General features: G+C 41.5%; 1 protein-coding gene across 2 annotated transcripts in view; it reads left to right on the forward strand.

The window, feature by feature from the left end:
- Nucleotides 1–13,660, forward strand: part of PDE7A (phosphodiesterase 7A) — an 85,553-nt gene that overhangs the window by 52,075 nt on the left and 19,818 nt on the right. The window contains exons 4-8 of one of the 2 annotated variants that reach the window (XM_018568342.1): nt 3,779–3,811; nt 4,258–4,341; nt 6,146–6,297; nt 9,350–9,413; nt 12,763–12,858. In XM_018568342.1, the coding sequence (XP_018423844.1) occupies nt 3,779–3,811; nt 4,258–4,341; nt 6,146–6,297; nt 9,350–9,413; nt 12,763–12,858 (429 nt within the window). The remainder of the gene's footprint in view (nt 1–3,778; nt 3,812–4,257; nt 4,342–6,145; nt 6,298–9,349; nt 9,414–12,762; nt 12,859–13,660) is intronic. The other variant, XM_018568343.1, reaches the window with a different exon arrangement.

A 13,660-nucleotide genomic window follows, 5' to 3' on the forward strand; every position in this document is an offset into this window, starting at 1 on the left:
GTTGGTGTGTTTGTGTGTGTCCGTCCTCCATCTAATTCTACAAGCCAGTTAATTTTTGCTGAAAACTAGAAATGTTCTTAGCTGGTACGCTTTTATGACACAAGCCCCTTGTGCCACTGGGCCTCATTTATCTGACTTTTTAAAAGAAAAGTTTTTCTATGCTTTCTTAATTCTGCTTATAGTTTGCCTTCCTGGTTCCTCTTCTGTTTTGGCATGCTATTGATTGCAAGGGATAACTGCACCTGTTTCTAGAGACAAGTCGGGAGGATGTCAAATAAGGTTTGGGACTCTTAATCCCTTAAGGACCTTTCGCTGCCAAGGCCGCCTTTCTTTTTGCACATGTTATAATCCACATTTTTGGGCCTGAAAATCAATTCAAACCCCCCAAACATTATATATTTTCTGAAAGCCAAGACCCTGTAGAATTAAATGGCCGCAGTTGCAAATTTGTATGTTGCACGATATTAGTGCAACTTGTTATCAAACCCAAACATTTAGGGAGAAATGCACTTAAGGTAAATTTAGTGCCCCGAAACACAATACCCATATTTTTGTAAAATATAAAATGAGGTTACGACGAGTACATGGATACCCAAAATGCCCAGGTTAAAAATTGTGTGCGTCTGTGAAATGGCGACAAAATTCTTTATTTACGAGCCCCTACAGGTCATCAGTTTAGAGATGTGCGTAAATATTGGCCCTAGAATTATTGCTCTCTCTGGCCTGCGCGGCAAAACCCAATGTGTTCGGCGCTTTTTGTACATAGGTGCACCCGACGTGTGTTTTACATGAATACGAGCTCGCTCGTAGGGGCAATTTTTATTTTATTTGTTAATAGCGGTCATCAGCGGCTTGTGAGCCGCTGATGACAGCTATTAGTTTAAAGGGGACAGTCCGAGGAACAGTTCTACTATAAAAGTTCATGGTCGCTAAAGCGACCATGAGCTTGTAGCAGAACTGTAAATGCCACCGACGTAAGGCATACTCACCTGGCCAGCTGGGAACAGTTTTGTTCAGTCATATGCCTTACGGCGGTGGCAGGGAAAGGGTTGAAATGTGTTTTTGGAAGCTGTTATTAACCACCTTCCGTCCATGGCCGTTTGTGAACGGCCGGCCGGCCGGACGTCTGCTAGGAGCGGGAGGGCGTCTTAAGACGTCCTGCCCCTCCCCCTCTCGTGTGCGGCACTCAGCGCGCACACGAGAGGGAAAACTGTGAGCATGTAAACAGCCAGCGATGGCTGTTTACATACAAGCGATCAGGCGTCTCTAGAGACGCCCGATCGCTTGCAGGAGCTGCGGGTGTGCGGCCCCCCCCCCCCCCCGTACCTATGTCCCGCCGTCTCCTCGTCGCCGCTGCCGGTCCGTGATCCGATGTGGCCGGTGCGGCTGGGACCGGCACGGCGACGCTCTAACAGCAGATCAAAGGGAGATCATTACTCGATTTCCCTTTTGATCTCTCTTCCTGTCCACGACTGCAGGAAGTGATGTATATTACATCACTTCCTGCATTCAGTGTCACTCTCCGGTGCAGAACACCGGAGAGAAGCTGATGAAGCAGAGATCTGCTTCATCAGCTTCTGTGGGGGTCCCTAGGTGACATCAGAGGTCTTGGAGACCCCTGATGTCTCCATAAAGAGGACCTGTTTGGTGAACTGGCTATTACATAGGGGATTTCTTAATCCCCTATGTTATAGCAATAAAGTTGTCTAAAAAAAGATTAAAAAAAAATAAAATTACAGCATTAAAAAAAATAAAGAAGCTAAAAAAAATATTCACAAATAATAATTTAAAAAAATTACACATGTTTTAAAGTTCCCCGCCCCCCCACATACACATGCAAACATGCGTCGGGTGCGCCTATGTACGAAAACGATGATTGCGCCCATTATGCAGCACATGTTACATATCGCCGCGAACGTCGGAGTGAGACCAATAATTTTAGGGCCATCAATCACTGATAACACTAAACTGATGAGCGGTAAAAACGTTTAAAGTGTCGCCTATGGCCAATTTTGGTTGCGGTCGTTTTCTGCGATTTCGGGGGTGCCCGCAATGTTAAAGGTTGACATATTTAGTGTCTATTTACCCGATGTGACCCCGTCTTTTATATTATACCAAAAAATTGGGGTGAAAATAAATGTTTCATAACATTTTATAGGGAAACATGTTTTTTTTACAAAATTTAGGGTACTTTTTTTTGTTATATAGTAAAAAATAAAAACCCCAGCGGTGATTAAATACCACCAAAAGAAAGCTCTATCTGTCCCCAAAAAATGGTATAAAATTCATTTCAGTACAGCGTTGCATGACGGAATAAACGTCAGTCAAAGTACCGCAGCGCTGAACACTGAAAAATGGCCTGGCCAGGAAGGGGGTGAAACACCGCGGTCTTCAAGTGGTTAAGGTATTTCTGTTCGTTAAGTTAGTCTTCGCTGTCTAAATGATATAGGACCAAACGCATCCCTACATGTCCTTGCCCAAAAAGACATTTGAAGAAATTTTTTTTTTTAATGTGAAGTAGTCCATGTAAGAACAAGGCTAATATAACCATAGTCCATACAGGATGGCAATTGATTACAGGACTGGAGTTTTGTGACATCCTATTAGTGGAATGTTTAACAATGCTGAACAGTTAAAGCCCGACTCCATCAAATTTGGGGTAAAGCTAAAAGCAGCCACCGCTCCAAGCTCCCTCCGGTGATGGACTACAATCTCAATACAAATTAGTAAACTAAACATGAGACTGTAGTCCATCACAGGAGCGAGCTTGGAGCCATGACTACTTTACAACACACAGGGATCATGGGGAAGCAAAGTAGCCACCCTCCTAAAGAAAGGACAGTGTCGGCACCAATTCAGAGATGATTTGAGGATCTACAGCTGAGTGATACACAAATAAGATACATTTTTGTTAAAAGGGTACTTGAATGTATTTTTAAGATTTAATTCCTTGGTTTAGTGTCACTTTAATGAGGCCTCATTATTGGGCTTTCAATTTGTCCATAGTCATGTACTATGCTGTCATCGGTACAATTATCATCTAATCATTGCTGATCTAATGAGCTTCAGCATTGCAAATTGTTTTTATTTTCATACACAGATCATTTTTGACTCCTTAGTTAAGTATGGGCATCTTAACAGCTTGTGTGCATTTAGAGATTGTAGTTGCCAGTAACCCAGTTCTGCATGTAAATTTGGCTTTTCCACTTAAAAAATAAATAAATTTCAGATTTGTTTCCACAGTTTTTACAGTGAATTTGATTTTTGTAACCAAGTGCATTGTACAGTATGTACTATGTGTATCATTCACAAAGCTTCTCTACCCATCTGCAAATTCTTTAAAAAAATGTTTTAAAAGACAAGTCTTGGTTAAGTGTTTGTCTTTTAAAATACATATCAGCGGTCTTTAAAAAAAGTTTGTTAATGTTGAGTTATTTTGTTACTGTATTGCGGTTTGCTATGTTGGTTGCCCAGCCATTTATACAGCCAATAAAAAAGTGAAGTGTTGTTAAAAATGATTTTATTTTATGTATTATTTTGTAGTTCAGGACTAATTGAATCTGTTTTTTGCAAGATTGCTTGGTTAGAAGAAAAACTTGCAGTTGTGTAGACATCCACCCTTGCAGAATTCAAGTTTTAATTAATTAATTTTTTTTAAAGAATGAATCAGTGCACTTATTTAATTACGCTTCTCGGAAAAAGCTAATGTTGACCTTCAGTGGATAATTCATTATGTGACGCTGTAATATGTTAATACTGAGTTTTGGTATTTTGATAGGCTCTTGTGTAATATTCAAACAGCTGAGTGCAAGTAAGTAACACCTAGTGGGTCCATATGGCATTACTGAGTGGGGAAAAAAGCTGAGCTGCTAAAAGCTGCCATTCCTAGGTGCTGAGCCTTGTACACTATGCAGATTTCCGTTTGTGAGCATCCCTGCAGGCAGATATTACTGAATGAACAGTGATCTTGTATTGTCACAGTAAAGTGCCTTTTACCATCACACTGTAAGAACATACAGTTCAGGCTCATCTGAATGCTTAACATATGCTTTGACTTGGTTTGCACAGGCAGTAATTGACACACTATAGGAGCATGCAATTGCATGTTTGAAAGTATAATTTTGGATATGTGTAAGATGATTGTGTATCCTCCCTTCTTTTTTTTTTTTTTGTTTTGTTCCCGTTTTGCAAATCAAAGAACTCTACCAGTAGTACTGAAATCATGACTGCATTTTCTGTTTTTCTTTTTCTTATTAGGAGATGTCAGAGTCAGAAGCAGAGCCGGCTTTGAATCTGAAAGACGAGGCTCTCACCCTTACATTGATTTTCGTATTTTGCACTGTAAGTCAATGGAGAAACTCATTAATGCACTTTCTTTCTGCTACTGGGTGTCAGTGTTGGACTTATTTTGCTTCTATGTGAAGTTTGCCTGTTTTTTTTTATCTGCGACCATATGACCAAATTTAAATAAATAATAAAAAAATGCCATTACAGGTTTTACAGCATCCTGACACATATGAGTCATACGCACCACAAATATAATTTGATATTGTTCATTACCGTAAAATAAAAGTGGCCCACTATTCAGAGTTTTAACATAACGATCAGCGTGTTGAGATGCAGATTTTTTTTTTCCCCCAGTACTTCTGCTGGCAATGCATTAATCAGCTTTTTGCTTTAGAAGCCTGGCGCCATCTTTTTTTAGACATCATGCAGGGTGAGGAGATTACACATTCATATGGTACATGTGCATAACCAACATGTATTTACACATGTTAGATCACACATAATTCACTTCTCATGCCTTGTGACTTGCTATAAAGTTACAATAGAACAGTCTGCTCACTAGAAGAGAATGAGTAATTGTTCTGCCTGTCTGTAGCAGTGTAGCAATCACTTAATTGTGCCATTTTTATTCTAATCTCCTACCGCAGTCTTTTGATCGGGAACTAAAGCTCCACTTTTTAATGATATTAATCCGTAGTATTCTATAACTGAATCAGTGTTTTTTTTTTTTTCTTCCCATCCATATCTTGCACCCAAAAAAAGTTGAATATTTATTACATATAAAAACAACAAAAATGGCTCTTGGAACCTTCAGAAACGAAGGTGTGACCTCCAGTTGGGGTGTGAAGCTCAATGCAGAATGTCATCTGTCAAAAACAGGTGACAGGACAGTCCCTCTACCTTTTACAGAGAGACACCTGTAGACTGTTTTTATAAGAATAATTTGGAAATGTATTAAAGCCAACATGCCAAATTAAACAAAATTGAAGATCCTTAGAAAGTAACCGCTTTTATATTCACCTATCTGGGGCCTGTGTTTTCTACTTTCCCTCGATTCCAGTGCTGTTACCGATAGCGACAATTTTTAAGTTGCCTAGAACAAACAGTACATCTATCTATTGTGAAATATAATATCACCTCTTACCATTTACTTAAAGGAGAACTGTGGGGTTAGGGCTTTTCCCCATAGTTCTCCTTAGGGTAACGAGAGGACACAAACTAGCGTCCTCCCGCCACCCTAAGCTCAGTATACCGCGAGCTACAGCTCGCAGTATACTGAGACGCCGCAGCTGAAGCGGATCCGGATCAGGATCCTCCTGAAGCGGATCCTGATCTAGAGGTCTCTTTGGTGAAGGCCTTTGTAAAGATTCCAGGCTACTCTGAGCAGTTCAAGAGCAGAACTATAGTGTGTCTGACTGAGGATCAGACTGAGTTTCCTTTCATTAATAAACAAGGGTTTAACCCTTTTGTTAGGACAGACAGTGATCAGATCTAGTTTACAACCTGCCAGCACAGTACAGACCGGGTTAATTACAGTAAACAGTAGCCTCCCCCTCCAGCCTCCTCCTTAACAATACATAGGGGGAAGCTGGGTAGGATTTTTAAGCAAGCAAAAAGTAATTAAAGTGGTAGGCAGCAATTTGTTTGTTTTTTTTGGTTTTTTTTTACATTTCTTCAATGTGGAGCATGTAACAATTATATAGTAGATGCTATCCCAATTTTGGCTTCAAAAGTGGAACTATACTTTAAAGTTATTGGCTTCTAACAAGAAAGTGGAAGGTTTTTTTAAACTTTGTTTTTTAATCTTCTAATCAAAAGATGTATGCTTGTTTAACCTTTTCCTGTTTTCAATCTACAGCACATTCGGAAATTGAAATCTCCCTGTCTGCAAGAAACATACGGAGGTTGTTAAGTTTTCAGCGGTACCTAAGGTCCTCGCGATTCTTCCGTGGTGTCACTCCACAGAATTCACTGTACATATTGGACGATGATTACAATGGACAAGCCAAGGTTTGTATGGTTTGTGTGTTTTAAAAAAATATTTTATCCTCATTCCAAAATGCACTATTTTTATAAATGCACAACTGTTGGCATTGCAACAGTAGCATCTTGGCCCCATTCACACTAGTCACGTGCATGCGAGTTCATGCATTGTTCGAAAAGTATATGTTGTGTTTGTGGTGCAATTATTTGTTTCCCCAAATGCAGCAAGCATGGCACTTGTCTTGGTGCACACATGCATGCATTAATGCGAGAGAAAACGTGCAATTAAAAACCATGCAAAGCTCACACCTCCAACTGTTGCATGAGCTTCTTTGCCATGTGTAGTACAGCCCATTAAAATGAATGGGCTGGCTGATTCTGATGCACAACGTTGCCTGGCACGTGTGTATGTGTGTATGTGTGTATGTATGTATGTATGTATATATATATGTATGTATGTATGTATGTATGTATGTATGTATGTATATATATATGTGTACTTTGCGAAGAAAATTTTTGCAATTACAAATGTTTAGACATTCTCCTGTTTATTTCTTCTGTTTGTATTGGTATGACACAAAAAAGTGGAGATAAAAAAAGCCAAATCTGACATTCCACGCAAATCTCCAAAAATGGACTGGACAACATTATTGGCACCTTCTCCAAATTGCAAGAAATGATTGCATTACAAGTTTTTGTGGCAAAGCATGGACAATCTCAAGGTTACAAGTCCATCTCCAGAGATTTTAATGTTCCTGTGCCCACTATGCGCAACTTTACAGCCCATGGCACTGTAGCTTATCTCCCTGGACTTGGACAAAAGAGAACAATTGATCAAAGATTGCAACGAAGGATTGTTCGAATGGTGGATAAAGACCCTCAATCAACTTCCAGACAAATTCAAGCTGACCTTCAGGCACAGAGCACAACGGAGTCAGCTCACACTATACAAATACTTTTCTTTGTTGCACTCCTTACCGAAAGTCCCTTGTAATGGGGGGGGGGGGGGGATTTGGGATAGCAAAATGTTCATTTATTTGAAGTTCCTTGCCATATAAAGAAGCGCTTCTGGGGCCAAAACGCTTGTTTATAACATTTTGCTATCCCAAAAGGTGTTCTGGTGACATTTCTACATTTAGCTCGCACTATACGTCGCCATCTGAATGAAAAGGGATGCTATGGTAGGAGAACCCCACTGCTGATACAGAATCGTATAAAAGCCAGATCAGAGTTTGCCAAAATGCTTTTGGGAGAAAATGCTGTGGACAGGCGAATCAAAATTACAGATTTTTGGTAAAGCCCATCATTCTACTGTCTTCAGAAAAAGAAATGAGGCCTTTAACCTCATTCACGACTAACGACGTACAGTGTACGTCGCTAGCATCGGGGCTGTTTAAACAGACTCCCGGTGGCAGAAGCCGACTGTCGGCTTTACAATAGAAGCGATTCTGGCGACTCAGCTGTCGCCAGATGCGTCTACGGCCCGGTGAAGGGGTCCCCCGCCCGATACCCCCGCCATGCTTCCCGGGCTCCGTTGCCCCTCCTACGGGCCCTGGACCGCCTTCTCTGGTGTCGGCAGGGAGCTGGGGAGGAGTTGGACGACCCTCCATTCGTTCTATGGAATCGGGAGCGATGCAGATTGCATTACTTCCTGTCCCATAGTCGTCAGGCTGGGTTTACACCTAGGCGTACGGAATATGCGTGTTTGCCACGCTAGGAACGCGCTGTAAAACGCCCAGGTGTGAACCAGGCCTCAGTGTTGGGCTCCTGAAGCCCAGCTATAAGCTATTGAAGTGCGATCTGCACTTCAATAGCTTATTTGGAGTGTAAAGGTGACACTGGGGGTCTTTTAGACCACCATCATCACCTTTTAAAGAGTACCTGTCACCACCATCTGCTATTACATGGGGGGCTTGTAAGCCCCCCTATGTGATAGCAATTAAAGTTTAAAAAAAATAAAATAACAGTTTTTAAAATTTAACATTACATTAAAAAAAAGAAAAAAAATGTTTTAAAGTCCCGCGAGCACGCACGTCGCCACGCAAACACTTGTCGGGTGCGCCTATGTATGAAAACGACGAACGCGCTACACATGTTGGGTATCGCCGTGCACGCCGGAGTGAGAGCAATAATTCTAGGGCCAGTATTTTTTGAGTATCTCTAAATTGATGACCTGTGGGGGCGTTTAAAGCGTCGTCTATGGACTTTTTGGTGTACTGAAGTATGCCGCCGTTTCATTGGCGCACACAATTTTTAATCTGGGTATGTTGAGTATCTATTTACTCATTGTGACCTCATCTTTTATATTTGGACTGCAAGCAGTGAGTCCAGATCTGAATCCCATAGAGCACCTGGGGAGAGATCTCAAAACAGCAGTCGGGGAAAAGATTCCTTCCAATCTGAGAGACCTGGAGCAGTCGGCGAAAGAAGAGTGGTCCAAAATGCATGTAGAGAGGTGTAGGAAACTCATCGATGGTTACAGGAAGCCATTGATTTCAGTTATTTTTTCCAAGGGTTGTGCTACCAAATATTAATTGTGGGTGCCAATAATTTTTGTCCAGTTCGTTTTTGGAGATTTGCGTGGAACGTCAGATTTGTCTTCTTTTTTTTTTCCTCTACATTTTTGTGTCATACCAACACAAACAAAAGAAATAAACATGAGAATGCCGAAACATTTGTAATTGCAAAATTTTTCTGCGCAAAGTGGTGCATTATCTGACAGAAATGCAGGGGTGCCAATATTTTTGGCCATTAGTGCGTGCGCGCTCCATGCTCCCCCCATCTGACCGACAGTGCAGAGGGAGCATGGAGCCGGCTTCCTTTCTAATCAGGAATTTGGGCGGTGGGTTATGACCCGGCTTCCTGATTAGTTAGGAAGCCAGGCTGCCTAGCAACAAGGGAAGCCAGGCTGCCTAGCCAATCAAGTAGGTGGGTCATGATGTGCCTCCCAGCTTCCTGACCAATCATAACACAGTGCTGCACTTTTTCTTAAACAAGGTAATCTGTAAGCATAAGCTACATGTCACAGAGCTAGAACAATGAGTTTTCTTACTTTTTTATTTTCTCTTATTTTCTTCAGTGTATGCTGGAAAAAGTCGGAAACTGGAATTTCGATATATTTCTTTTTGATAGATTGACTAATGGTAAGATATTCCTGTTTCTTATTTGGTATTGTATTTGCTGTTCTGATGTCTGTTGTTCTTGGGAGCTTTAAAAAGGTGCTTAAAGGGTAACTGTGGCAAATCAAAATACTCCAACCTGCATGTTGCCTCAGCCTAGTTTTTGAGTTTTCACTTGTTTGCTTTGTGACAGAATCTCTTTAAAGCGCCTGCTCTTTTTTAGTGTGTACACAGGAACTGCCTAACAAATAGATGTGAGTAGATGGTTAGTTCAGGAGAGAAAGTGTTTCCTTTTTCTTCATACCAGTCAAAAAGGAAGTAAGGGAATCTGGGGGAGAATTAGACAACCTAATTTTCCCAGTGTCATGCACTCCTTCCATTAAATTAAATCTGAGGCTGCCATTGCTGACTTTCTTCCTAAAATGTTAGTTTTCTGGCTTCATCACTTTCTGAGACGCTGAAGTCAATGCCCCTAATCCGCATTGTTGCTCTCAAAGACAGAGAGTCTGAGCTTACTGAAACCGTGGGATCAGAGTGACATTTTCTAATATTTACAGAGTATACTGCCATTTTGTCCTTTAAATTGAATTTGGCATGTTGGCTACACCACAGTGTTATAGTGGAACTGGGGATTGTGCAAAATAATTCTTCTTTATGGTTAATTAATTCTTAAAAATTTGTATTATACTGCCACCTTCAGGTGGTTTAGGCACTAGCAAACCTAAACACGTTAATCCGGCCCTGTATAACCCTGCCTCCAGCTGGCATCCCTCAGATATTTTGCTAATATCCTGGGACATCTTTTCCTCAGTGGGTTTTTTTTTTGGATGACTGCAATTAATACTTCAAAACATGCTGCTTGAGCTAGTCTATTCAAAGCAGCTAAACTGATCAATGTATTCTCCGCAACAGCTTTGGAAGCTGTATATTGACCCCACTGGACTGAAAAATTGTGGGGTTAACCTGGAATGTGTTCTTCGGGCACCGGGCTCTGCATTGTGGCCCTTTTCAGACCTCTGTGTAAGATGTCAGCCACAGAACATTCTCAAAGTTTTTAGAGTTTATGGCACAGCTTCTGGTGTCACCAAGTCTCTGAAGACTCAGTGAGCAGTGAGAATGCCTCTGGTTGTGTTGAAGCTAACCTGGAATGTGTCCTTTGCGCACTGGGTTCTGCACAGTGGTGCTTTCAAGAACTCTGGGAACTGTGTTAGCTGCAGAGTGTTCTCCAGGTCCAGAGCACTGTGGCACAGACTCTGGTGTGACCCAGTCATCAAGAGCTGAAAGGTTGGCTGGGCTGAAGCCCTGGGAGCTTCTTGCACAGTTGGTTCTGTTGGGCACCATTTTCTAAGACATTTCTTCCACCATCATCTTATAGCTGTACCTGTTAAGGCTGAGGGAACTGAGCAATGATGCCATCTACTAGCTGGAGAGTTGTGCACATGCCCTCTGCATGCTTTCTCCTGTCATCCCACTTGGCAGCTCTTCCTGGCTGCTACCATTTGGAAGCATGTGAATCAACAGTTTCTACTGTCTTACTCCACTGCCCGCCTACAGTGACTTGTTCACCTCCAGCTTTCTACAACCCTCTTCAGCATCAGCTACTTGCTGTTGAGTACATGAAGCTTTGACTCACTTTGAGCCTAGGGGTTTTGTCTGTTATGCAGTGCAACATCTTTTTTTTTTTACTGACACACAGAGGACAGTCCAATTGGTAGCTCAGCCCATAATTCTCCATCATTACTAGGGACAATTTCTCTATCTCCAGAAAGGACCTGCGTCCGCGGCTAGTCTTCCTCATCCGAGTATTGTATAGCTCCACAGCGTGAGGCCAAGACCTCCTATATGTCAACAATATCCGATTTGGATTTTGTGCACAATGAATGCAGCAATCTGCTCACAGAAGTTCTTGGCTTGCTTTAATGCCATCCTTACCAGAGTCCTGGGCTGACGTTACTGGATCACCACCTTATATGTGTGCCTGGGGCTCCTATTTCCATCCCAGATCCCCCACAGAATTCTCCAAAAGAGCCTGTATTTCAGTAGGTTCCTTATGACTCAGATTTACAAGGAGTTCTTGATAATCCGATGTAATGCATTCTATTCTATAGTTGCAGGATCAGCCTGTTCCAGGCATGGGTACTTTTTAGAGCTATTACAGCTGCAAAGACCTTTCCATCCTCTATGAGGATTGAAAACAATCTGTGGAATCATGGCTTTCTCCTTTAGACTCTTGAAGTTCCTCCTAAACCAAGAGATTGTTGGGGAACTTTATTTCACATAGCGCTCCTGCTCATCCTGTTCTCTGCACTTTGCAATTCTCCTCCTCATTCAGGGAATCTGAAATTTGGGCAACACACAAAACTGGCCCTTCGAAACAGCAAGTCCCACTAACTATCTTCCGGATTCCGGTCACCGCAGGAATGATCCATTTTCTCCCTTCATTCATCATGGATGGTTCTTCTAATGGACGTATCCACTTCCTTATTCTTAAGTCTGGTTAAGTCTGGTTCCTTATTTCTTGAGTTTGGTGCTGAAGAACAAGCAGTTTCCCAAGTTGTTGGGGGACCTATCAGTTGGTCAGTCTCTGTTGGCTGGCTTAATGGTTTTTGTTTGCCAATGTTTAATCCTCCTAACAATGGCAGTAAAACCAAAATGTCTAAGAATCTCTACATTCCTGTGTCCCTCCATGGAGTTCAAGAAAATATTTTATGGTACCGTACAAAAATATTACTTTGCTTCATAAATACCGACATTGCAGAGTAAATGGACATGGAAAGCGTGTGATTTGGCTGCTTTCTGTTTAAAGGGAATCTTTTTGGATAGCAATGTAGCAGGGAGCAGCCTTAACTTGTTAAAGGTATGCGAATTAAGGTCATCATCCTGATCTTGGCTTTGCTTCCTTGTAAATCAATAACCTTAAACAAGCATGTGGTTGTCCCTGCATCTGATATACTTATGCTGGTTCCAGGTTAGTGAAGCTTTAAAGAAGAAGGATGACCGTTCTGGAGCATATACCTGTGAAAAATATGTTGGCTGCATTTCTTTCCACACAGGTTCCTTTTTAAACCAGCCAACCAACATTCATCATAGCCTCACCCAGAATAAATTGAATATAACAGGTTGACATGATTAGCAGGTCAGGGAAGCCCCTTTAAAACCTGTTAATTTATTTAGTTGGTGAATTGTTTGGTTTATGAATGCACATTTGTTGGTAAATAGCCTCTGCATTTTAGAACTTAAAAAATGGCTCTGAGTTTGTGGGATTCAGTGAGATCCACTGTGCCAACTTTATTTTCTAGAGCTTTGCAGGTCTTGTGTAAAGTTATAATGAGTTAATCCCCTTATAAATCACCATATGTGTTTTTGATTTCAGGAAACAGTCTCGTCACCTTAACCTTTCATCTCTTGAATCATCATGGTCTAATCGATCACTTCCAATTGGACATGGTGAAACTGCGGAGATTTTTAGGTAGGACATAAGCCTCACCGTTATTCCATATGTATCTTTTGCTTTTGATTACAGTATTCTTTCTTTGTGTATGAACACTGAGGTTTCCTTTAGTGCATTCAGTTAGATTATTGTTTAACCCTTTCCCTGCCACCGACATAAGGCTTATGGCGGAACACAACCACTTCCAGCTGACCAGCTCAGCAAACCTTAAGTCGGTGGCTTTCTCTCTTCTGCTATAAGCTCATGGTTGTTTTACCAGAACATAATGATTCCCCTGACAGTCCCCTTTAAATTAATAGCTGTCATCAGCAGTAGAAAGCCACTGATGACGGCTATTGACAAAAATTCAGGGCGGCGGAGATCCAGGAAAAAATAAATTGCTGAAGTGGGCGGAGGAGGGAGCTGCTGTATTCAGGATGACCTAGTGGGGAGGAGAGCGGAAACGCTGTCATCCTGTCTATTTCGTATATCTGATATTTATCGATCCTCTGTGTACAGCACAAACACTGGAGTGATCAGCTGATCACTCCAATGTTGTAAACAACTGGGGACACACTGTACTATGTGTCCCCAGTTATGAATGAACAGGAAGTGCTGTATATTCCTGTTCATTCATGAATTTCTGAATGGGTAGTAGCACTCACTATAGAGGCTCCTGTCCATTCATAACTGGATGACAGTACAATGTTTACCATCACCAGTTTCTGAATGAATGGAAAGCCTCTGTACTGAGTACTTTCCATTCATTTACAACAGAGGCTTCAGAAAAAGAGATTGACGACTCAATATTTGTCCTGAAATTTTTTTTTTTTTCTAAATG

Source organism: Nanorana parkeri, unplaced genomic scaffold (genome assembly GCF_000935625.1).
Source record: "Nanorana parkeri isolate BGI_ZX_2015 unplaced genomic scaffold, ASM93562v1 scaffold1173, whole genome shotgun sequence".
Lineage (NCBI taxonomy): Eukaryota > Metazoa > Chordata > Amphibia > Anura > Dicroglossidae > Nanorana > Nanorana parkeri.